Source organism: Heterocephalus glaber, unplaced genomic scaffold (assembly GCF_053883595.1).
Source record: "Heterocephalus glaber isolate CG9 unplaced genomic scaffold, H.glaber_assembly_v1.0 deba00001463, whole genome shotgun sequence".
Lineage (NCBI taxonomy): Eukaryota > Metazoa > Chordata > Mammalia > Rodentia > Bathyergidae > Heterocephalus > Heterocephalus glaber.
Genome location: NW_028258310.1, coordinates 1,036,950 through 1,060,441, shown reverse-complemented (window position 1 = coordinate 1,060,441; position 23,492 = coordinate 1,036,950). Strand labels below are relative to the sequence as shown.

The 23,492-nt window shown below is 38.5% G+C and overlaps 1 protein-coding gene across 5 annotated transcripts in view; it reads right to left on the bottom strand.

The window, feature by feature from the left end:
• The window catches only part of Snx24 (sorting nexin 24), a 196,279-nt gene that overhangs the window by 63,256 nt on the left and 109,531 nt on the right, over positions 1-23,492 (bottom strand). For 4 of the 5 annotated variants that reach the window (XM_013075756.3, XM_004854482.3, XM_013075757.3 and 1 more), the window contains one exon: positions 18,885-18,989. The exons of the other annotated variant lie outside the window; for it this stretch is intronic. In XM_013075756.3, the coding sequence (XP_012931210.1) occupies positions 18,885-18,989 (105 nt within the window). The remainder of the gene's footprint in view (positions 1-18,884; positions 18,990-23,492) is intronic. 5 annotated transcript variants of the gene reach the window in all.

The following is a 23,492-nucleotide window of genomic DNA, read 5'->3' as shown; positions in this document are numbered from 1 at the left end:
TCTACCTAACTTATCTTCCAGAAAGTTTAGTGTTTCTGTCTTAATATTTATATCTTTAATCCACTTCGATCTTAGTTTAGTACATGGTGATAGGTATGGGTCTAGTTTTAATCTTTGGCAGGTTGAAATCCAGTTTTTCCAACACCATTTATTAAACAGGCTAGAAATTATTAAAATTTCTGCCAATGATGGTGGTTGGCTCCTTTGTCAAAGATGAGGTGGCTGAGCATGTCTGGAGTTGTTTCTGCATCTTCTAATCTATTCTACTGATCCTGAGGTCTGCTCCTTTGCCAGTACCATACTGATTTTATCACAGTAGCTTTGTAGTATAGTTTCAAGTTGGGGATTGTAATACTCCCAGACACGTCTCTGTTGCTTAGAACTGCTTTAGCTATTCCAGGTCTCTTATGGTTCCAAATGAATTTTTGGTTTGTTTTCTTTAGTTCTGTGAAGTATACTGTTGGAATTTCAATTGGCATTGCATTGAATCTATATAGTAGTTTTGGAAGTATGGCCATTTTCACTATATTGGTTCTTCCTACCCAGGAGCAAGGGATGTCTTTCCATTTTCTTGTATCCTCCTCGATCTCTTTTTTCAGAGTGCTGTAGTTTTCAGTGTAGAGGTCTTTTGCTTCCTTTGTTAGACTGATTCCTAGATATTTCAATTTTGTTGGATGCTATTGTAAAAGGAATGGTTTCCCTAATTTCTCTCTCAGTGAGTCTGTTGTTTGTGTACAAGAAGGCTATTGTTTTTTGAGTGTTGACCTTGTATCCAGCTACTCTACTGAATCTGTCATTTAAGTCTAGAAGTCTTTTGGTGGAGTTTTTTGGGTCTTCTATGTAAAGTATCATATCATCAGCAAATAATGACAGTTTCACTTCTTCTTTTCCTATCTTTATTCCTTTTATTTATTTCTCTTTTCTAATTGCTGTGGCTAATGTTTCCAGAACTATATTGAACAGGAGTGGTGATAGTGGGCATCCTTGTCTTGCTCCTGATTTTAGCGTGAAAGTTTTCAGTTTTTGACCATTTAGTATGATGTTGGATGTTGGTTTTTCATCGATAGCCTTAATCAGGTTGAGATAAAGACCTTCTATTCCAATTTTCTGTAGGGTTTTACCATGAATGGGTGCTGGATTTTGTCAAATGCTTTTTCTGCATCTATTGAGATGATCATATGGTTTTTGTCCTTGACTGTGTTAATATGATGTATTACATTTATTGATTTACGAATGTTGAACCATCCTTGCATCCCTGGGATAAATTCAACTTGGTCAAGGTGTATGATGTTCTTGATGACCCTCTGTATTCTGTTTGCCAGTATCTTGTTGAGGATTTTTGCATCTATGTTCATTAGGGAGATTGGCCTGTAGTTCTCTTTTTGGGTTGGGTCTTTCCCTGGTTTTGGAATCAAAGTGACACTTGCTTCCAGGAATGAATTTGGAAGTATTGCTTCTCTTTCAATTTCCTTGATGAGTTTAAAGAGTAATGGCATTAGTTCTTTAAATGTCTTGTAAAATTGAGCAGTGAAGCCATCAGGACCTGGGCTTTTCTTTGTTGGTAAATATTTTATTACATTTTCAATTTCACTTATTGTAATTTGGGTGTTTAGAATTTCTATATCTCCTTCATTTAACTTTGTCAATTCATATGTATCTAGGAATCTGCCCATTTCTTCTGTGTTTTCCATTTTATTGGAGTAGAGGTTCTCGAAGCAGGTATTGATGATCCTCTGGATTTCTGTTGGATCTGTTGTGACTTCACCTTTTTCATTCTTAATTGCATGTATTTGTGCCTTTTCTTTCCTTTTTTTGATAAGGTTGGCTAAAGGTTTATCGATTTTATTTATTCTTTCAAATAACCAACTCTTAGATTCATTGATTTTTTGTATTGTTCTCTTAGTCTCCATTGCATTGATTTCTGCCCTGATCTTTATAATTTCCTCTCTCTTGTACAAGCTTTGGATTCATTATGCTCTTCTTTTTCTAGGAGCTTGAGGTTCTGCATTAGGTTATTTATCTGAGTTTTCTCTGTTTTCCTAATATGGGCATTCACTGCTACGAATTTCCCACGTAGAACTGCTTTCGTTGGGTCCCATAGATACCTGTATGCTGTACTGCATTTTCATTTACTTGTAGAAACTGTTTAATGTCTTCTTTAATTACTTCTGTGACCCACTGGTTGTTCAAGAGGGTGTTATTCAGTTTCCATGTGTTTGTTGGGGTTTTGTGGTTTCTTATGTTATTGATCTCCAATTTTATTGCACTATGGTCTGATAATATACAGGGGGTAACTTCAATTCTTTTACATTTACTTAGATATGTCCTATGAGCTAGCATGTGGTCTATTCTGGAGAATGACCCATGTGCAGTGAAAAAGAATGCGTATTCTGATTTTGTGCGGTAGAACACTCTGTAAACATCTATTAAGTCCATTTGTTCAATAGCTTGGTTCAGTTCTAAAATTTCCTTGTTACCTTTTTCTCTAGATGATCTATTTGTGATAGTGGGTTATTGAGGTCCCCCACTACAATTATGTTAGTGTTTATTTGGTTTCTCATGTCTATTAATATTTGTTTTGTATAGTTGGGGGCACTTGTATTTGGTGCATATATATTTAGGATTGTTATCTCTTCCTCTTGAATTGTTCCCTTCACAAGGATGTAGTGACCATCTTTGTCTCTCTTAGTTTTGATTTGAAATCTACTTTGTCTGCAAATAAGATTGCTACCCCTGCTTTCTTCTGGGATCCTGTGGCATGGAGAACTGTTTTCCATCCTTTTACTTTCAGTCTATGAGTTTCTTTCTGAGTTAGGTGTGTTTCTTATATAAAGCATATTGTTGCATTTTCCTTTTTAATCCATTCTGCCAGTCTATCTCTTTTGATTGGTGAACTGAGGCCATTAACATTGATGGTTATAATTGATAGATATTGATTTATTCTTGTCATGATGTTTTACTTTTGTTGGCTCTTTTATTTCTTATTTTTTCCCCCTTTCCCTTTAGTATCATACCTTGCCTGGTGGCTTCCCTCTGTTGGGCCTCATGGACTTGTAACCTTCATTGCTTTTTTTCTAGGCTATTGTTTAGAATTGCTTGTAGTGCTGGTTTGGTGTTCATGAAATTTCTCAGGTGTTGTCGTGGAAGTATCTAATTTCCCCATCAATTTTGAAAGATAATTTTGCAGAATACAACAGTCTAGGTAGGAAGTGATTTTCTTTTAGGTCTTGAAATACTTCACTCCAGGCTCTCCTTAATTTGAGGGTTTGTGTTGAGAAGTCTGCTGTGATTCTGATGGGCTTTCCTTTGTAGGTGATTTGTTTCTTTTCTCTAACTGCTTGTAGGATTTTGTTCTTCTGTTGGGTTTCTGGGATCTTGACTATTATATGTCTTGATGAAGATTTTTTTTTTTATCATGGCTAGTTGGAGTTCTATATGCCTCACTTATCTGTATGTCCAATTCTCGACCTCTGTCTGGGAAGTTTTCCACTATTACTTCTGTGAACAGTTTTTTATGTCAATTGTGCTTTCTCCTGGTTTTTCATGGACTCCTATCAGTCTTATGTTATTCTTCTTTGCATCGTCTAGCAGTTGTTGGATTGGTTTCTCGTGGTCCCTTACTATTTTTAAGAAATCTCTATTTTCATGGTCTCTAACCATGATCATGTCTTCTATATCTGATATTCTATCTTCAGATTCCCTTATTCAGCTGTGGATACTTTCAATGGAGTTTTTGATCTCCTGAATATCTGTTTGAATCTGTTTCATGGATTCCATTTCTTTCTTATGTTGGGCGATTACAGTTTCCATTTCTTTCTTATGCTGGGTATTCATGGCTTCCAGCATGTTTCTGAGCTCATCTATTTTTTTTTATCTGTTTCTGTTCTAGATCCTCTAATCATGTCTTTCACTTTGCTCACCATCTCTATGGATATCTGGGAGATAATTTCTGCTTTGAACTTTTCTAGAGCCTCATTCATCTGTTTTGTTACTTCCTGTGCTATCAGTTCAGGGTATCCAGGTGGTTGGTTATGGGACTATTCCATCTCATTTCCCCCAGGATTTACCCTTGGTGGGGTGGAAGTCTAAGTTTGTGCCTTGCTTAAATGTCTTCTCATTTTTGTTTTTGGTACTGTCCTTGGTTTAACTCCTGGGTTGATAGTTTGAAATTGCTTATTGTAGGTATCTTTGTTGCTTGTAATTAGAACCCTTTTGGAATAATTGCTTCTCAGAGGTGTCTTCCAGATACAGCTGGTCTTTAAGTTTTGAGTCTCTAATGACTCTGAGGCTATCTCATTTTCCTTAAACAAGGAAGGTTCATTGACTAGATCAATAACAACACCTTAGCCCAAGTGATACAATCAGCAACATCATTGCATCAAGTACATCTTTGAAAATGATACTTTGTGTTAGTCATTAATCTATCACCTTTAGCTGTGTGAATTAAATCAAGATCGAGGACCATCCCAACATATAGTGAATAAACTCTTCAATATAACAACTTTACCCTTTGGGATGGGGAGTTAGAAGGGGTTGTGGAGGGAGGGATAGATGGGAAGAAGGATAGGGGAAGGTTAGCAGTGTGGCCAGAGGACAGAGGTGAGAAGGAAAAAGAGAATAATAGTAAAATAAAAATGAACTCCGAATGAGGACCAAAACAGGGACAATAAGGGAAGATGAACCATGTGGGAGAGCAACAGAGTGAGTGTAAGAGAGAGAGAAAGGACAGAGAAAAGAAAGAAGAAAAGAAAAAAAAGGAGAGAAAAACAAATATTTGCAAAGAGTAGGGAAAAAATTAAAGATAAGAGGAGCAAAAGAAAAGAGAAAAAACCCAAAATAATAAAACTAATTTTGGGAATAAAAAATAATCATGAAGATGAAGGGCCTCTTTCAGGGTATGTCTCTGCTGTCACAATAGAAAATGTGGGCTGCAGTGTGCAGATATAAGTCAATGAGTCTCAGCAAGCTAGTCGCAGACCCATGTGATTCAGGCAGATTTCTGGCTGCAAGTCCCAAGTTGAGCTCCCTGTCCTCCTGTAGGGTTGAACTCTGCAGAGTTGTATTGCAGGTTCCAGCTTCCCTTCCCCCTAAGATATTCCCAGTCCTGATGGGAGGTGAAGATGACTCCAACTTACCCAGTACAGTGGTCTGGTGGTCCAGTGTCCTCTGCATTTTTGTAGTGTGGAACTATGTGGCTGTACAGAGGAGCAGGTGTGTGGGGGGTGTCCAGTGGATTGCTGCTTGGGCGTGGGCTGATTCGCGGCATTCGGCTTGACTGGCGACGTTGCTATGGTGTCCGCAGACCTGCCTGTCTGTGGCCACTTATTTTTTTATTTTTATCTAAGTATCTATGAATATTTTTATCTATTTATCATTTATCTGTTAGTTTTTCACTTTTGCATTACTGGGGCTTGTACTCTGCATCTCCTCAGTGAACTATATCCTCAGACATTTTACTTCAGATACCCACTAAGGGTCTCACTAACTCACTGACGTGGTCACTGGGGTCGGGGGAGAGTAGTGCTTCTGGCACCCGCGCAACTCACCGCCTCGGCACTGGGGGGGTCTCTGCTCTTCCAGTTTTTTGCTGTTTTGCACTGTGAAGTACATCTGAAGATTTTATGTGGCTATGGTGTCCCTGGGCCTACTCTAGAAAGTTGTACAACAAATTTCTTCTACATGAGGGTCAACCTGATACCAGCAACAATGAGCTATTGAAATCTTAATTTCAGGATCTGCAAAGAGGTGAACCTGAAGAAGATAGCTTGTACAGGACAGTCCCTTTCAGAGCACCACTTGTTTACCCTTCATGACTGTGTGGCCAGCTGGGAGCAGCAGTGTTTATCAGGAAGAGAGTATCAGGTCATGTGTTGCCAGAAAATTATTAACTGCTTCCAGATGTGGTGGAGGATGCTTGTAATCCCAGCACTGGGAGACTGATATGCATTTGAAGTCAGCCTCAGCTACACACTGTGTTCAAGGCCAGCCTGAACTACATAGCAAGATCCTGTGCCTTGGGCTGGTGCGGCTTCCGCACCTCCATCACAGGGGCTCTCTGATGTCCAAGAGGAGGCAGCACAGCTCCTTGTCCTCCCTGCACTCCCAGATCCTGATGTCTTCACAGAAATCAGCATCCTGGTTCAATTATCACTGCACAAGGAACCATCTCAGATTATAAAGACTTCAAATATCTTCAATATTAGGGACCATGAGTCTGGTTGCATCGTCGCTTCTTCAGCTGATCCTGCCTGCATCATTCTTGGAGCAACATTCCATTAATGGACATTCTCAGTAGTATGCCTTGAAAGAACACCTACAAGTCACTGATAGATACCATCGCTGCTGTGGATGATCAGAGGCACAAATCTTTCTTGCTGAGATCAGAAATATGGCAAAGACTTCTCTTCTCACAATTTTTCTTCAATATCACAGTAGAAGTTGTAGCTGTGCCTCAGAGCCAAGCCTAGTGCTGGACACCAAAGCCTGAGCACCTGTGTGTGGTGGCAGGAGCTCCATTGACTCCCACTACAGCAGGTGTGTTCATCAGGGGTCCGGTACCTTCTGGTGCGTGGCTGGCATTCGTTGCCCCCTCTCAGCCATGACTCCAGTCCCTGAAGGTCAAGAACAAAAAACTGGAGGGTGTAGAGCCCAGTGGCCCTGGTGGCAGTAAAGAAGTCACTGAGACAGAGGGTGCTGGACAAGCTCAACCACTACTACCATGGCTTCCATCTGCTGTGGGAAGTTAAGGTTTTGGTAACTTGATAATTACAGTAGTACATTGGTTCACGGACTTAATTCTTTCCATAATTTTGGTTGCAAACTGAATTGGAGTTCATAGAGGTTTCGGTCCATAATCAGCCAACTCCAAGGCAGGGATGACAAACAGGTATGGCAGAGCAGAAACAACATGGGGCACAGAGGCAGCAAAGGTAACAAGAGCTGAAAGTGTATTCAATGAAGTCATGGCCCAAACTTATGAATCTGGCAAGAAATGTTAATCTACAGAGTCCAGAAGCTGAGATCTTTAAAGGGAAAAAACTCAAAGAAATACATACTAAGACATGAGACAAGTAAACCTCTAAAAATAAATGACAAGGGGAAAGTTCTGAAAACAACCATTTAAAAATGAATCTTACAGGTAGGGGGGAAACAATATGGCAGTAGATTTTTTTAAAAATCAGAAAGCATGAAATAGTACCATATTTTCCAAGTGCTCAGAGAACAGAGCCCTTATATTCAGGGTGATCAAATTTAAAACATTTAAAGATCCTTATAATGTTCAGAAAGAAAGTGGAAATAACATGTATAAACTAACAAGGGGTGGTGGGAACAGAGAAAAAGGAAAAGGAATGTGTCACCAATCCAAAAAGAAGCAAGAAAAAAAATTTATAGAACAAGTTTGATTAAAAAGCACACGTGGTTGAAAGAAGCCCAATTATATCACTGACAAGAAATTTAAACTGGGGCATTTAAGCAGATATTTTCTCTCACAGATCCAGCAGCCACATTAGGAAATGAGAGACTTAAGCAGCTTGCTTAAGCTTGATCTTAACTATATGCAGTCAAGAATTAAGAGAATACACATTTTCAAACACATGTACTCAACTTTAGTAAGTATTTCATGTACTGTTGGAAAAGTTAAGAAAAACAATACTCTTTGATCCACTGTGGATCACTGACCTAATGAATATTATACTACACTATCCAGGTGAAAAGGTCCTAGGAAGACGGTATCCTGTGTCTGCTACCCATGTAAAAAACCAGGCCCCCCCTACCGCTGCTTCAACACTGTTCTCTTCAAATGAATTTTTAAAAAGATATTAGTGTTGTTGGCTTAGATTATTCTTACTCTTAATTTCTTTTTTTGGTACCGGGAATCAAACTCGGGATGTTGCGCTTACGAGGCAGGCGGTGGCACCACTGAGCTAGATCCCTGGCCCTCTTACTCTGAATTTCTATGGGCAGTTTCTGCTTAGCTCCCAACATTCACTATATGTTTGATTATTGCTCATTCTTTATGAACCACATGAAAATATGAACAAGAATGGTTGTTCTCAAGTGAGAGATGTAAGATATGGGTACCTTTCTCAGAAAGGTAAATTTTCCATTATTGTAAAGAATGGAACAAGTAATGAATGCAAAATTACCATGAAAAGCTTTTGTTTAAAAGCAGGCAGGTTTGCAATTTAATGTTGCTACAAAAGAATGAAGGGGCCTGACTAATAAACTAGCTTGAAAAGAAGAAATGAAACCCTGACTGGATGAACCTCGACCTTACCCATCAATTTTTTTATAAGATGATAGATTTTATTTCTAATGTATTGAAATTTCACCAAGTATGTCTAGACATTGAGGAGCTGATGTCATTCTTTGTTTCTGTCCATGGAGAACTTATTTTTATGTAAAAAGTCATACTCTCTAGAGAACTGCCAAATATTTTTCCTTTGATTATTCCCTTCCTTACTCAAAAGCAAACAAACAACAACAACAACAACAACAAACAGTGATGGGGACTGAACCCAAGGCCTTGTACATGCTATTAGCACTCTATTACTAAGAGCAAACCCTGACCCTACCACTGAGCTGTATACTTTGTCTCTCTTCCTTTCATGTATTGTCCTTTTCTTTTTTCTAGGACTCCTGAAAGAAGTAGGATATTGGACTTGGATTTGTTCTCTATATCTTTTATCTTTTGAGAGTTTTTGTGTTTGTACATTATGAAATAGGTCCTAGAGAGAGATAGCTTCTACTGAATGTCTTTGATTGGATAACATATTTAATTCCAAGTCTCCTACATGTTCTTCAACTGTTTCCTTTACATAGCACTCTATGATAGTCATTTGGGTATAATACCTTTATGAAGCTATCTTATTTTATCAAGTCAATTTTAAGGTTTGTGTCCTGAATTATTTCTTTCCTGAAGACTCAGTTTAGTTCATCTTGGTCTTTTTGTTTGTGCTACTTGTATTCTCCAGAGGCCTGGTTATCAGTGCACACGGAGAACACAGCCTGGTGGCCAAGGGAGATCTCCTCTGCTCGATGCCAGCAGGATGCTCCACAACCTCCTTTCTAAGTGAGCCCGGGTGGAGTCAGGTCAGCTTTTCCTCGGAATAAGTGAGTGGGGAAATGGTTGTCAGCTTGGGGGCCCAATACCCATTCTGTATATTTGCTGCTGTTGTTGTTGTTGTTGTACTGTTTTGTTTTTAAGGGAAAAGTATTTGGAACTCTGTCTGGTGATGAATATCAAGCTGCATGTATTCTGTATAGGAAAACTGGTCTGAGCCCCTGTTCCATGCAAATGCTCTGGTGAATTTCAACTTCTATGTCCCCTGCCTCTGCCTCACCTGTAACCTGATCCAGAGCTGTCCAGTGTGGCCACCAGCAGGCATCCTCCACCTGCCCCACAGGCTCCTGAGGCCCTTTCACTCTCTCCCACGGTGTCTCACATGCACCCAGGACATCCATCTTCTAGGAAGTTATGAGTTCCTTTGATGATCCCTTCTTTTCCTTGGCAATTCACTGTGTAACTTTTGGTGTTCATTTCTTCTTAACTTTCTATATTTTTATTTCAGTGGGGTCTTGGGAAAGCTAGAAAGTCATTTCAATCCAGGAGACAAAACCATCATATAACCTGTATTGGATGGTTGAATCAGTTTGGGAAACAGCAACTTAATTTACATTTAAGATTTTTGCTTCTCCAAAATCCAACAATATGCTGCATACAAGAAATACACTTAATTCAAAAAGAAAATCATAGACTGAAAGTTAAAGGGTAGAAAACAATACTCCATGCAACAAGAACCCAAAAAAGAAGCAGGAGTAGCTATCTTCTTTGAAGATCAAGTGGATTTCAAACCAACACTGATTAAGAGAGACAAAGAAGGGAGTCAGGTATTTAGCACAGTGGTTTTGCTGCCTGCTGCGCAAGTGCAAGGACCCGAGTTTGATCCCCGATACCAAACAAAAAAAAAAAGAAAAAGAAAAGACAGACAAAGAAGGACACTAAATCCTTGTAAATGGAATAATCAAAGAGGAAGAGATGACAATCATAAATATATGTGCACTAAACGCTAGTGTGCCCAGCTATATAAAACAAATATTAACGGACATGAAAAGTCATACATGCACTAATACAATAGTATTAGAGTGGGACCTCAATGTCCTGCTCTCACAAATAGATCAACTAGACAAAAAATAAGCAATGAAATACTGGAACTCAATCAAACTCTTGAACAAATGAATGTAACAGAGGTTTATAGAGTGTTCCATCCCACAAAATCAGAATACACATTCTTTTCAGCTGCACACGGGTCATTCTACAAAATAGGCCACATATACAACATGTTTAAGTAAGTGCAAAGGAATTGAAGTTATCCCCTGTATATTATCAGACCATAGTATGGTGAAATTGGAGATCAATAGCAAAACAAACCACAAAAATTTCATAAACACATGGAAATTGAACAACACACTTCTGAAAAACCAATGGGTCACAGAGGAAATTAAAGAAGAAATCAAACAGTTCCTTCAATTAAATGACAACAACAATACAACATATCGGAATCTATGGGACACAATGAAAGCAGTCTTATGAGGGAAATTCATAGCAGTGAATATTCATATTAGGAAAACAGAATGAGCCCAATTAAACAACCTGATGCTGAACCTCAAGCTTCTAGAAAAAGGAGATCAGGCCGACCCCAGAGCTCATACAAGGGAGGAAATTATAAAGATCAGAGGAGAAATCAATGCAATGGAGACTAAGAGAATGATACAAAAAAATCAATGAAGTCAAGAGTTGGTTCATTGAAAGAATCAACAAAATTGACAAACCCTTAGCCAACCTTATTGGAAAAAGGAAAGAAGAGGCCCAAATCCATGCAATTAGGAATGAAAAGGGTGAAACTACAACAGACCCAGCAGAAATCCAGAGGATCATCAATACCTACTTCCAGAACCTACACGCCAATAAGATGGACAACACAGAAGAAATGGACAGATTCCTAGATACATATGAATTACCAAAGTTGAAGGAAGAAGACCTAAAAATTCTGAACAACCCAATATCAACCAATGAAATTGAAAATGTAATTAAAAACTTACCAACTAAGAAAAGCCCGGGCCCTGATGGCTTCACTGCTGAATTCTACAAGACATTTGGAGAGGAACTGCTGCCACTACTGTTTAAACTCTTCAATGAAATTGAAAGGGAAGCAATACTCCCAAATTCATTCCTGGAAGCAAGCATCACCTTGATCCCCAAAGCAGAGAAACACCTAACTGAAAAAGAGAACTATAGGCCAATCTCACTAATGAACATAGATGCAAAAATCCTTAATTAGATACTGGCAAATAGAATGCAGAAGATCATACATGCTGACCAAGTGGGATTTATCCCAGGGATGCAGGGATGGTTCAACATAAGCAAATCAATCGATGTAATACACTATATCAATAGAGCCAAGGATAAAAACCTTATGATCATCTCAATAGATGCAGAAAAAGCATTTGACAAAGTCCAACATGCATTTATGACAAAAGCCCCCCGCAAAATTGGAATAGATGGTCTCTGCCTCAATCTGATAAAAGCCATCTATGAAAAACCAACAGCCAGTATCATACTAAATGGTCAAAAACTGAAATACTTCACACTAAAATCAGGAATAAGACAAGGATGTCCACTGTCACTACTCCTGTTCAATATAGCCTTGGAAACATTAGCCATGGCAATTAGACAAGAGAAAGAAATAAGAGGATTAAAGATAGGAAACGAAGAAGCCAACTGTCATTATTTGCAGATGACATGATACTCTATATAGGAGACACCAAGAACACCACCAAAAGTCTTCTACACTTAATAACCAAATTCAGTAAAGTAGCTGGATACAAGGTCAACACACAAAAATCAATAGCTTTTCTGTACATGAACAACAGACTCACTGAGAGAGAAATAGGGCAAAGAATTCCTTTCACAATAGCATCCAAAAAACTGAAATACCTAGGAATCAATGTAACAAAAGAAATCAAAGACCTCTTCTCTGAAAACTACAGCACTTTGAAAAGAGAGATTGAAGATGATATCAGAAAATGGAAAGACATCCCCTGCTTCTGGGTAGGAAGGATCAACACAGTGAAAATGGCCATACTTCCAAAACTGCTATATAGATTCAATGCAGTCCCAATTGAAATCCCAGCAGCATACTTCATGGACTTTGAGAAAACAATCCAAAAATTCATTTGGAACAAGAAGAGACCCAGAATAAGAAAAGCAATTCTAGGTAACAGAGACATAGCAGGGATTATCACAACTCCCAACTGGAAACTATACTACAAAGCTACTGAGATAAAAATAGCATGGTACTGGCAAAGAAACAGACCTGAGGCCCAGTAGAACAGATTAGAAGATGCAGAAACAACGCCAGACACACTCAGCCATCTCATCTTTGACAAAGGAACCAAACACCCTCACTAGAAAAAAGATAGCCTCTTTAATAAATGGTGCTGGAAAAATAGGGTTTCAACTTGCCAAAGATTAAAACTAGACCTATATCTCTCACCATGCACTAAACTAAAATTGAAATGGATTAAAGATCTAAATATTAAAGTAGAAATGCTGAATCGGCTGGAAAAGAGATTAGGCAGAACTCTTGAAGACATCGGTGTAGGAAAAGATTTTATGAACAAAACTTCAGTTGCCTGTGAACTAGCACAAACAATCAACAAGTGGGATCTCTTCTTACTAAAAAGCTTCTGCACAGGAAGAGAAACCACCAGCAGTGTGAAGAGACAACCCACAATGTGGGAATAAATCTTCACCCGCTGTTCCTCAGACAAAGGTGTACTATCTAGAATCTATAAGGAATTTTAAAAAATCATACCTCCCAAATTTAAAGACCCAATCCAAAAATGGGCATCTGAAATGAACAGATATTTCTCAGACAAAGAAGTAGAAATAGCAAAGAAACATATGAAAAAATGTTCAACATCACTGGTCATTTGAGAGATGCAAATGTAAACAATGCTGAGATTCCACCTCACTTGAGAAAGAATGGCTGTTATCATAAAATCAACCAATAACAAATGCTGGCGGGGCTGTGGGGAAAGAGGAACCTGCTCCAGTGCTGGTGGGAGTGTAGACTGGTGCAACCACTGTGGAAATCAGTATGGAGATACCTCAAAGAACTAGGATTGGAAGTCCCGTTTGACCCAGCTATTCCTGTGCTGGGTATCTTCCCCAAAGAATTAAAACCATCTTACCACAGCGATATATGTGCACCCATGGTTATAGCAGCACAATTTGTAATAGCTCAAACTTGGAAACAGCCCAAATGCTCATCAACTGGAGACTTAATAAAGACAATGTGGTATTTTTATAAAATGGATTACTACTCAGCCATAAAAAATGAGAAATTAGAGACATTTATAGCTAAATGGATGCACACTGAGCCCATACTCTTAAGTGAAATAAATAGGACACACATGTGTAAATACCGAATAGTTTCTCTAGTGTGAGAAACTGAAAGTGTAAATAAGGACTAAAAGATATAATAGATAATGTGAAATAGGAAGAAAAGGGGCAAAGGGGAAGGGGAAGTGGGAAGGGTAGGGGAAAGGAAAGAACTGAATGGAATCAATATGAGAAAATGAAAAAATGGAAACGAAGTCTTTGTAAATAGGGAGGGATGGAGGGGTTGAAGGGAGGGCAGGGGAAGGGAGAAAAATAAGAACCAAGAGAGACTATGTAAAGGCGCAAATTTCCAGTGATGAATGTCATTATATTGTATACCTAAAATGTACCAATAAAATAAAATATATAAAAAAAAGATTTTTGTTTCTCAGAAACTAGTAAATGCCATGAGATTATAAATTTGTTAATTTTCTAGCTTCTAGTTTCATTGGTACTAATACTTTAAACGTAAAAGTAAACTATATTGGCTAATGTGTAATTATTATTTTATATTTTTAAAACAAGAATGAAAGGAAAGAATATCTCTGGACATTCAAGGATAACTGTGACTTTCATTCCCTAGAAACTTTATCTAGGAAAGAGGGTTGAATTTTAGTCTCAGGAACGGCCTACCTTTTCATGATTTTCAGCAGTTCACTCAGACTTCCTAAGCTTCATCATTCTCCTGGGCATCTGCTGACTGGCCTCTGCTCCTCCACTCACATTCAGGACACTGCCTTTTCTTTTACAAGACTGGTTATTCCTTAGGGAATCACCCACCCTCACGCCTGGCTTCAGAAGCAGGCTTTGGCCACAGCACAATTCAGAGATGGGTAAGTATGTAAAAATAAGCTAGTAGGACCAGGAGAGACTTCCAGGGAAAACCCTTCTCCTCCTCCCCTTGTATCTCCTAATGGAAACCTATTCTCCCTGGGCTCCGGGGTATGCGGTGAGAGCAGGTGAGCTCTGGAAGTGTACAGCCCCTCTGTATCCTCTCAGGGCCAGATGTGAAGCTTGCACCATGGAAAGCAGAGGAGAGAAATAGATAAAATAACTACCGTTACCTAATCTGGGCTAGGACTCAAGGGTTCACTGAGGCTACATCCACTCTTCTGCCCCAAAGACTCCCAGTACTTGGTGAATACTTACCAGTAAGTAAACTGACTTATTTTTACTTTCAAGTTAAAACATCTCCTAAAGCAGATGAATTTCTAGTACAGATGAACCTCAAATTTCAAATTTATGATGGTGTGAAAATGACTAGCATTCAGTAGCAATTGTACCTTGGATTCCGATCTTTTTCCTGCAGTAGCAATATGCGGTACTGAGACCAGGAGAGACAGGGACAAAGGGCAAAGTCCTGAGGAAACTGGATAAACTGAGATAAGCCTTAGGAAATTGGAGCACAGGGGACAAAGGCCTAATCAGAGGGCAAAGGAGAAAGGACTAATAAAATCTGCTGCTGACAAAAGCTGTTCAGTAGCAACTGTACACATTCATTTTGGCACATCTTTCTGCCCCTTTTTTGTGCCAAAAGCTGCATATAAGCCCCTAGATTCAGGCACTTCCTTGGTGTCCTCCCTTAAAGCCCCCTTGTCTAGGGAGGGCTTTTTTTGCTCTTTCTAATAAACCACACCCAGCTCAGTTCCCTGCTGCTGAGCTGTTGGCTTCGTTTTTCCACTGCCCTTAGGACAAGAGCCCAGAGGGAGCGAACTGGTGAGAGTCATGTGAAGCTGGCCAGCAGTAGCCAGCCGCAGCTCCTAGTCAGCTCTGTGATCACAAGTACAGACAACCTACACTCCATAGTGCACTACCGTGTGGCTAAGCTTTGGGCTCTGATATGCTAGGTGTATTAAATGCATTTTGACTTCTGGTATTTTCAACTTACAATGGGTTTACTGGACATAACCCCATCATAAAGAAGGCATATCTGTACATACAATTTGGAAAATAAAAAGTCTGTAGAAGGAAAATCCTTATTTGGTACAGACTTGGGATTAAAAACCAGTTAGTTTTCTCCTATTCATGTAGAAAGATCTTGTGTTGCTTAATTCTATTTTTACAGGAGATCAATTCCCTCATTTGTTAAACTTTAGGGAGTTTTTCTCAGGTGTATTACTTAGAGATTTAAAAGAACATGACAAGTAAGAGTTACTAGATTCCTATTCAATACACAGAAAATAATTCCAGAAAATAAAATTAAGGTTCACTGTTCATCAAGGTTCCATACTTCAAATTACTCAAATCAAGTAACTTTTAACCTATCCTTGGTTTACTCTAGTTTTTTATTCTAAGACATTGTATGTACTTAATTTTTTATTTTTTTCTTAGAATTTATTTCTAATTCAATCATTTCAAAAATTTAGGTAGGAAATGGTAATGGTTCAAAACATACTTTAAAATTAAAGATTCACTTATGGACATATTGTCTTTTTATAATCCCTGGGCAAGTAATTCTATATGTTAGCTACAGCTAGCTATTGTTAGGATATGTGGAAATGACCATTTTCTAAACTGGCAGAAAGTTCTAAAGGTAAAGTCACCGAGTAGAACTGAACTACATGCTGCACAGTTATCATTTGTACTGTGGTTATATCACACTACCTTTATTCGATATGCTTAAATTTAAAAATGAGGCTTTTTTCTTTTTTTTTTGAGATGGAATCTCACCATGCTGCCCAAGCTGGCTTTGAAGTCCTGATATTAACTGATCCTGGTGTCTTCACTTTCCATATAAATGGGACAAGGTACACACGCCATCGTGCTTGGTAATAGGTTGCTTTTTGAAATAAAATGTAAAATATTTTTAAAATAACTACACTCAAACTTACACTAGGAAAAGTTCCTAAATCCGTATGTCTTTGCTAATGTAATTTTTAAAACTAAAATTATTTAAATTGAATATTTAATTGAAATTGAAAAAGAGATGCTAAAATATAAAAGAAAGAAAATATTTACAAATTATATCTTGAAGATGAATATGTTGCTTTTATTTATGAACCAAAGAACAGCCACACTAGGTAGGTCATGCTGAGGTGGATTCATGGGAGGAAGGAGCCTGTTGGGAATTGGAGTGGCACCACTGGGGGGTTCAGACCAGCCCTGAGGGTAAAGGGGATTCCCGCTGGAGTTGTAGAAGCAAGCAGAAGAAACTGCAATGTATCTATCTTATTTTTTAAAAGCCTAAAAACTTAAAATCAAGAAATGATAGCTTGGCCAGGGTTTGCATTTCACTTGAGATGAATAAAATGTTCACATTTTTCTCTGCGACTATCATCTAGCTCCTACTGCCTACCGACAGAATTCAGGTAGAAAAGGGGAAAGAGAAAGCTTCCCTGAGGGAAATGACAACAAATTGAATATTAAATGTACAATAGAAAACAAGCTCTCCCAGCCCTTCAACCACATCTTTCAAGCCCTGCTTCTGAGAATAGAAAATGCTAAGCTCAATTTGAGTGTCACTATAAACCCCTCTCTGTGCCAGATGATTTTATTCACATATTTATATCCAAAGTAAAAACAACTTAAAATGTTTACACTGGGTAGTAATGGAAGTCATGTGTCAAATACAATGGAGCGGGGGAATAAAGCTTTCTTCAGAACTGAAGCTGGAAGATATACAATATCTGTGGAAAATCTGGCTTATAAATGAAAATACATTGTTTACCTATTCCATTTAATTACAGAGAACACGCATTTTTACCCTTTGCATCCAATTTCTGAAGTCTCATTTTTTGGTTTTTGGTTTGTTTTTTGCTCTGAAGTATTGCCTGCAGCTATGGAAGTATCATAGTTCCACCCAAGGAGTCTCTAGGAACATGGCCACACATTCTTGTGACTTGGGATCCCTATGTCCTTTAAGCTTTCACCCCTAATGAGAGACAGTAAAAAAGAATCCTTCCACCAAGCCCAAAGCACAGGAGGAAAAACAGCAAAGAGAGCCCCTCAGCCATCCTCAGCTATCTCCAGCATAGCAGCTTTCCTATTGAATGCTGAAAAGAAAAAGACAGTACTGTATAAGAGACCAGAGCTGGACTTTGGCATCGTTCTATGGAAAAAGTCCTCTGAATTTGTCACTAAGTTCAGGCCTGTGGTGACATCCTCTCCTTAGCTTCTAATCACCAATGATTCAAGCACAGTTGTTCACAAAAGCTGAAGAAATGGCATGCTCACTTCACAGTTTTCCAGTGTCCCTCCTAAACAGAATCTATCCGAGGGTTAAAACTTAAAAGGGGCCATAAAGGTGCCAGAGGAAGAAAAGCCATGGCTGTTGTTTTCTCTGATGTAACATGTCTTAGGAGGGTCAGCCACGAATTCATAACTCACATGAAGTCCAGCTCTTCTGTTCTGAGGCAAGACACCCACCCTTGTATGTTCCCCTCCACGTTCTCACACACCACTTCTCAGCTGGTACTCTGCTGATCTTGGGCCATCCATCCTCCTACCTGCCCTGAGCAGGGCCCTGGGGACTTCACTGAACATCCACCTGAGGCCTCTGGGCCTTTTGTTTTAAAACTCAGAGAAGCTGACTCAGTTTTGCCTTTCCTTTTGCATTTCCTGTCAGTTGATGAGAGAGTGCCTTTGTCATCTCAGGTGGTCCTGCTTGAGCCTCCTAACACACTGTTCCTAAACACATGTCCTAATTTTCAAAGAAGCTGGGCCTCCATCATAGGCAATGTTTTATAAATACATTCTTGATGTGATTCCACAGATGTGTTAGCCAGGCCCACTGAAAACTCACTTTTTCTCACTACCCCAACCAGCTTGCAAACACCTGAAACAAAAAGGCCCATATTACTATGAGGAAGTGGCAAATCACAGCAGAGAAAATAAACAAAAACAAAATAATTTGTAGAGTTGAATTAAAAATGGGGAGGCACACATCTATGATCCCAGGACTCTGGGAGGCGAAGGCAGGAGGATTGCAAGTTTGAGCTCAGCTTAGGCAACTTAATGAGATGCTGTCTCAAAAAGGAAAGAATATTTAAACAGGCTGGGGTTATAGCTCAGGGCAAATGCCCCAGATTCAACTGGAAAAACAAAACTAAAACAACAACAAAAACACCTGGACAGATCCTCTACTTCAGATCTGTCTTTTATACTAAATTTTCACTTCCCTAATGCATAAACCAATTTTAAACAGAACCTAATAAAAGCTAAACCAACCAATCAACAACATACTTGTAATTTAAACTTTCTTTATTCTAATTAGGACTCTTTGGCTGCTTGATTATTTGTTTTTGTTTTTGGGGGGTTTTTTTTGGTACCGGGGATGGAACTCAGGATCTTACGCTTTCGAGGCAGGCAGAGGTACCACTGAGCTAAATCCCCGGCCCTGGCTGCTTGATTATTTGTATTACACTCATGTCCTGAGAAAAAAATAGTAAGACACAGATAATTTAAGTCACAATGTATTAAGTGAATAAACATATCTTACCTGTAAATACATTTCCAAACCTTGCCGTCGTTGTTCTAAGACTTTTGGGACCCAGTTCCTGACATGCTTAGAAGGGATTTCTGGAGTTTTTATACATTTCTTAAGCTATAAATACACAAATAGAAAAAAAGAGAGATGTCTGTTAATTATAATGGGATTATTTCAAAGGAAAAGCCAAAAGAAAACAAACCACTGCTATTTCCAATTTTTAAAAAGGGAAATATAATTATATAGAAATTTTGTCAAAAAAATTCTTTACTTAGGTGTCCTCACTATTCAGGTTTCAGGAAGGGTTTTGTGTTTTGAAAGTTGAAGAATTGGAGTTATTGATATTTCAGATTGAAATTATTTTTCCTGAAAAATTAAGTCTAGTAAACGAGGTAAAAGAAGTATTGTAGTTTAAAAATCAATTTATTTTGTAAAAATCAATATAACATAATTTTATTTGAAGTATTTTTCTGATAAGAAGTCTTTCCTTTTTTTTTTTAACCTAAAAAAAAATAATGGTTTTTTGGAGAAGTTCTTGGAAATTCTATAATAAAATGAACTAAGAAATACAGAGGATAATCTCTTCAACATTCCTAACAATCAGGTTCAACTTCTATTCATGAATGTTGAATACTGGCTTTTAGCTAAGTCTTTCTGAACAGTACTTTTAAGGAATAATATAAAGAAAAACCTATTGGTAGTTGAGTTAGAGCTGCCTGAGATAGAAGAATCTCCCTCCACCAAAGACGGCCAAATCCTAAACCTATGAATGTTCATATGGCAAACAAGATTTTGTGAATTTGGTTAAATTAGTGATCTTGAAATAGGGAGATTATCTGGCAGGCTCAATGCACTCACAAGGATCCTTTCATGAGGAAGCCCAGAGGGCAAAGTGAGAAGATTATGGCTGGCCTTGATGATGGAAGAAGGGCCGAGAACTCAGGCAACCTGTGGCAGCCAGAAGGGATTCTATGGTGCGGCTTCCACAGGGCACACAGTCCTGTTGACCACCTTGGTTTTGGTGCAGTGAAACTCCTTTTGAAGCGTGGACTTCAAGAAATGCAAGATAGTCACTTCTAGAAAAACGGTGGATTGGTAAATAGCAGCAAATCAGCCTCTCCAAGGTTTGGAATCCAGACACTGGAAACATAACAACTTGGGGAAGAAAAAAAGGAGGGAGGTGGAGCCCTGGGATCCAGGAAGGATGTGAAGAAGAATTAGAGTCCTCAGGCAAACTGAAGAGATAGACCTCGATGCAGAAAAAAGAAGTGGCTGGGCCAGGGATTTAGCTCAATGGTTCCACTACCTGCCCTGGAAATGCAAGGACCCAAGTTCAATCCCCGGTACAAAAAAAAGGGGGGTCCATACAGAAAAAAGAAGTGGTAAACTACATGTTCTCTCTGACTCCAGCATGAGAGGAGGCTCGAATCTTCAGAGATACAGTGAGCACAGGTGACTTCAGAGGCTTCCATGGAGAAAGGCATCAGTAGAAGGGAGGAATAGATGCTATGAGCTGCAACAACTAGTCAGTGACTCCAGTCCAAGTGATCCCTGAAGAGAGTTCTTGGCCAGATGCCATTTTAGGAAGGGTCTAACTCTGCCCAGGACTCAGAGCAGCCATAGGTTGGCCTCATCTCAAGCCTCCCAGTGACTACGTGAGGCACAACCGTGGGAGACATCTGGGGTCAGGGAACTGAGATCAGACCAGCAACAGACACCCAGAGTGTTGTGGCCTGAAGAACTCAGGCCCCAACTTCACAACCAGAGGCTACAATCAGTCTAAACTTCTGTGAAGTTGAAAGCATCAGAATTGGCACCCCACCCTATTCCTACCACAGGAGGGTCGGGATCATCCACCAGCACAGATTTGAGCTCTGTCTGCCTGCTTTGTCTGCCAGTAACAGTGGAGACACAACCTGAATTAGACACTACCGTACCAGAAGATAACCACAGGCATAAAATCTTTTACTTTTCTTTTCATATTTTTTCTTTTTTCTTCATTGTTTTTGTTTTTTCATGAGTGTGAATATTGTTTTTAGTTTTATTTTATTAAGTTCTTATTTTTGTTTTTTTCCATCTTTTTTTCCCTCCTGTCTTCTTCACCAGTTTCTCAAAGCTTGGGTAATCTTCAATGGTCCTTCAGCTTTCCTTCTAATCTCTTTCTCTTCACTTATTTCTCTATTTTTTCCTTTTATCCCTTTAAAATTTTCTCCCCTGGAGGTAAAATCATTCTATTGAGGGGATATTTACTGTGTATAATTTTGTGATTCATTTTAGATTTTGTCATGTAACTATAAATCTTTACCGATGGTTAAAGGTGGCAAATTAACAGTTACCATAGTTTGTCATTTTCTAGACTGGGCTTGATGATATTGTTATTACAGATTGTACTACCATAGCAAAGGTGGCATAGTTATTGTGATCAGCTGTTCTTCCTTGCATGTCAATACCAAGATTGCCTAGGGGTCATAAACAATACTATAGTCCAGTACCAAAGAACTGGGTGCTAGGCTAAATAGGCCGCAACTTCTCATCCCTAATAAATTGAAGAGGCAGGATCTTGGGTCAGACTCAAAAGCCAAAAACCAGCTATTCCTAGAAGACATCTCTGAAAAGTAGGCATTTCCTAAGGAAGTCTCAATACCAGTAATAAAGCTACCTACTATAAGCAATTTACAAGCATCAAGGCAGAAAACAAATTTTGAAAAATACAAACTGAGAAGACATGGAAGCAAGATGTAACCCCAGAACTCCAGCTTGCCCAAGGAAAGTCTAAGGGGTGCATTAAGATGGAACGAATCAAAAGCCACCCAGCTGAACTTTCTGAAATACTTGCAGTGGAAGTAACAAAGTAAATGAATTAGGGTCTAGAAAAAAGCAAATTAGAAAGAATTTCACAGAAAGTTAAAGAAATGATGACGAAAATGAATGCTATGGTTAGCAAATCTAGAGTAGATACAGACTGAAAAAAAAGTAGAGGAGCTTAGGAAAGTGACAGAAACCATGAATGCCCAGTATACGAAATAACTGGATTCCAAGAAATAGAAACAGACAGATACCAGGAAGATAAAAAAAAAAATTCTATTGAAAATGTATGCAGCAGAATCAAGCAATGTGAAGCAGAATATCAGACCTAGAAGACAGGATTGCAGTTAACAATTACAAAATGAAAGACTTCTTAAAAATACCAAGGGTCTACACACATACATGAATCAATCCAAGAGTTTCTAGATGATGCAAAGAAGAATAACATAAAATTGATCAGAATCAATGAAAAATCAGGAGATAGCACAAAGGACAATAAAAATCCTGTCCACAAAAGTAATGGCAGAAAACTTCCCAAGCATAGCAAAAGAATTTGACATACAGGTAAGTGAGGCATACAGAACTGCGATTAGCCACGATCAGAAAAAAACTATACCAAAGTGTGTAATGGTCAAAGTTCCAGAAATTAAATATAAAAACATAGTATTAAAAGCTGTCAGAGAGTGGGCTGGGGATTTAGCTCAGTGGTTCTGCCACCTGCCTCGCAAGCACAAGGTCCTGAGTTTGATCCCCGGTACCAAAAAAAAAAAAAAAAAAAAGCTGTCAGAGAAAAGTAACAAATCAACTACAAAGGAAAACCCATCAGAATCACAGCAGACTTCTCAATGCAAAACCTTAAATCAAGGAGAGGTTAGAGTAAAGTATTTCTGGCCTAAAACAACTTCCAATCCTAACTGATGTACTTAACAAACTTATGTTTTAAAATTGATGGAGAAATAAAGATACTTCATGATAAAGAACACCATATGAAATTCATGACCACCAAACCAGCATTCCAAATAGTTCTCAAGGATATTCTAGAAAAAGACAACAATTCCATGAATCCCAGTAGAATGAATCCACCAGACAAGGCAAACAAACAGAGGGAAAAGAAAGGGAATCAACAACAAAAAAATAATATGACAAGGATAAGTCAATACATATTCTTTTTAACCATTAATGTAAATGATCTCAATTCACAAATCAAAAGAAATAGACTGGCAGAATGAATCAAGAAACAAGATCCAACAATATGTTGCATTCAAGAAGCACATTTAATTCAAAAAGAAATTCAGAGACTGAAAGTCAAAGGATGGAAAACAATACTGGATGTGACAGGAACCCTGAAAAAAGCAGGGGTAGCTATTCTATTTGTAGAGAGAGTAGATTTCTAGCTAAAATTGATCACAAGAGCAAAGAAGGTCACTACATACTTGTTAAGGAAATGATTCAAGAGGAAGTGATAACAATCATAAATATATATGTACCAAATACTATCACATCCATCTATATAAAACACATATTAGTGGACATGAAAAATCAAATAAGCACTAGCACAATTGTAATGGGGGACCGTAATAACTCACTGTCACAAATAGACACATCAACTACAGAAAAAAATTTAACAAAGAAGTATCAGAGCTGAACCAAACCTTTGAACAAAGGACTTAGTAAATATCTACAGATATTTACTAAGATATTTCCACCCCACAACAGAATACACATTCTTCTTAGCTGCACATGGGAATTTCTTCAAATTAGGTCACATACTAGCTCATAAAATATGCTTAAGTAAATGCAAAGGAACTGAAATTA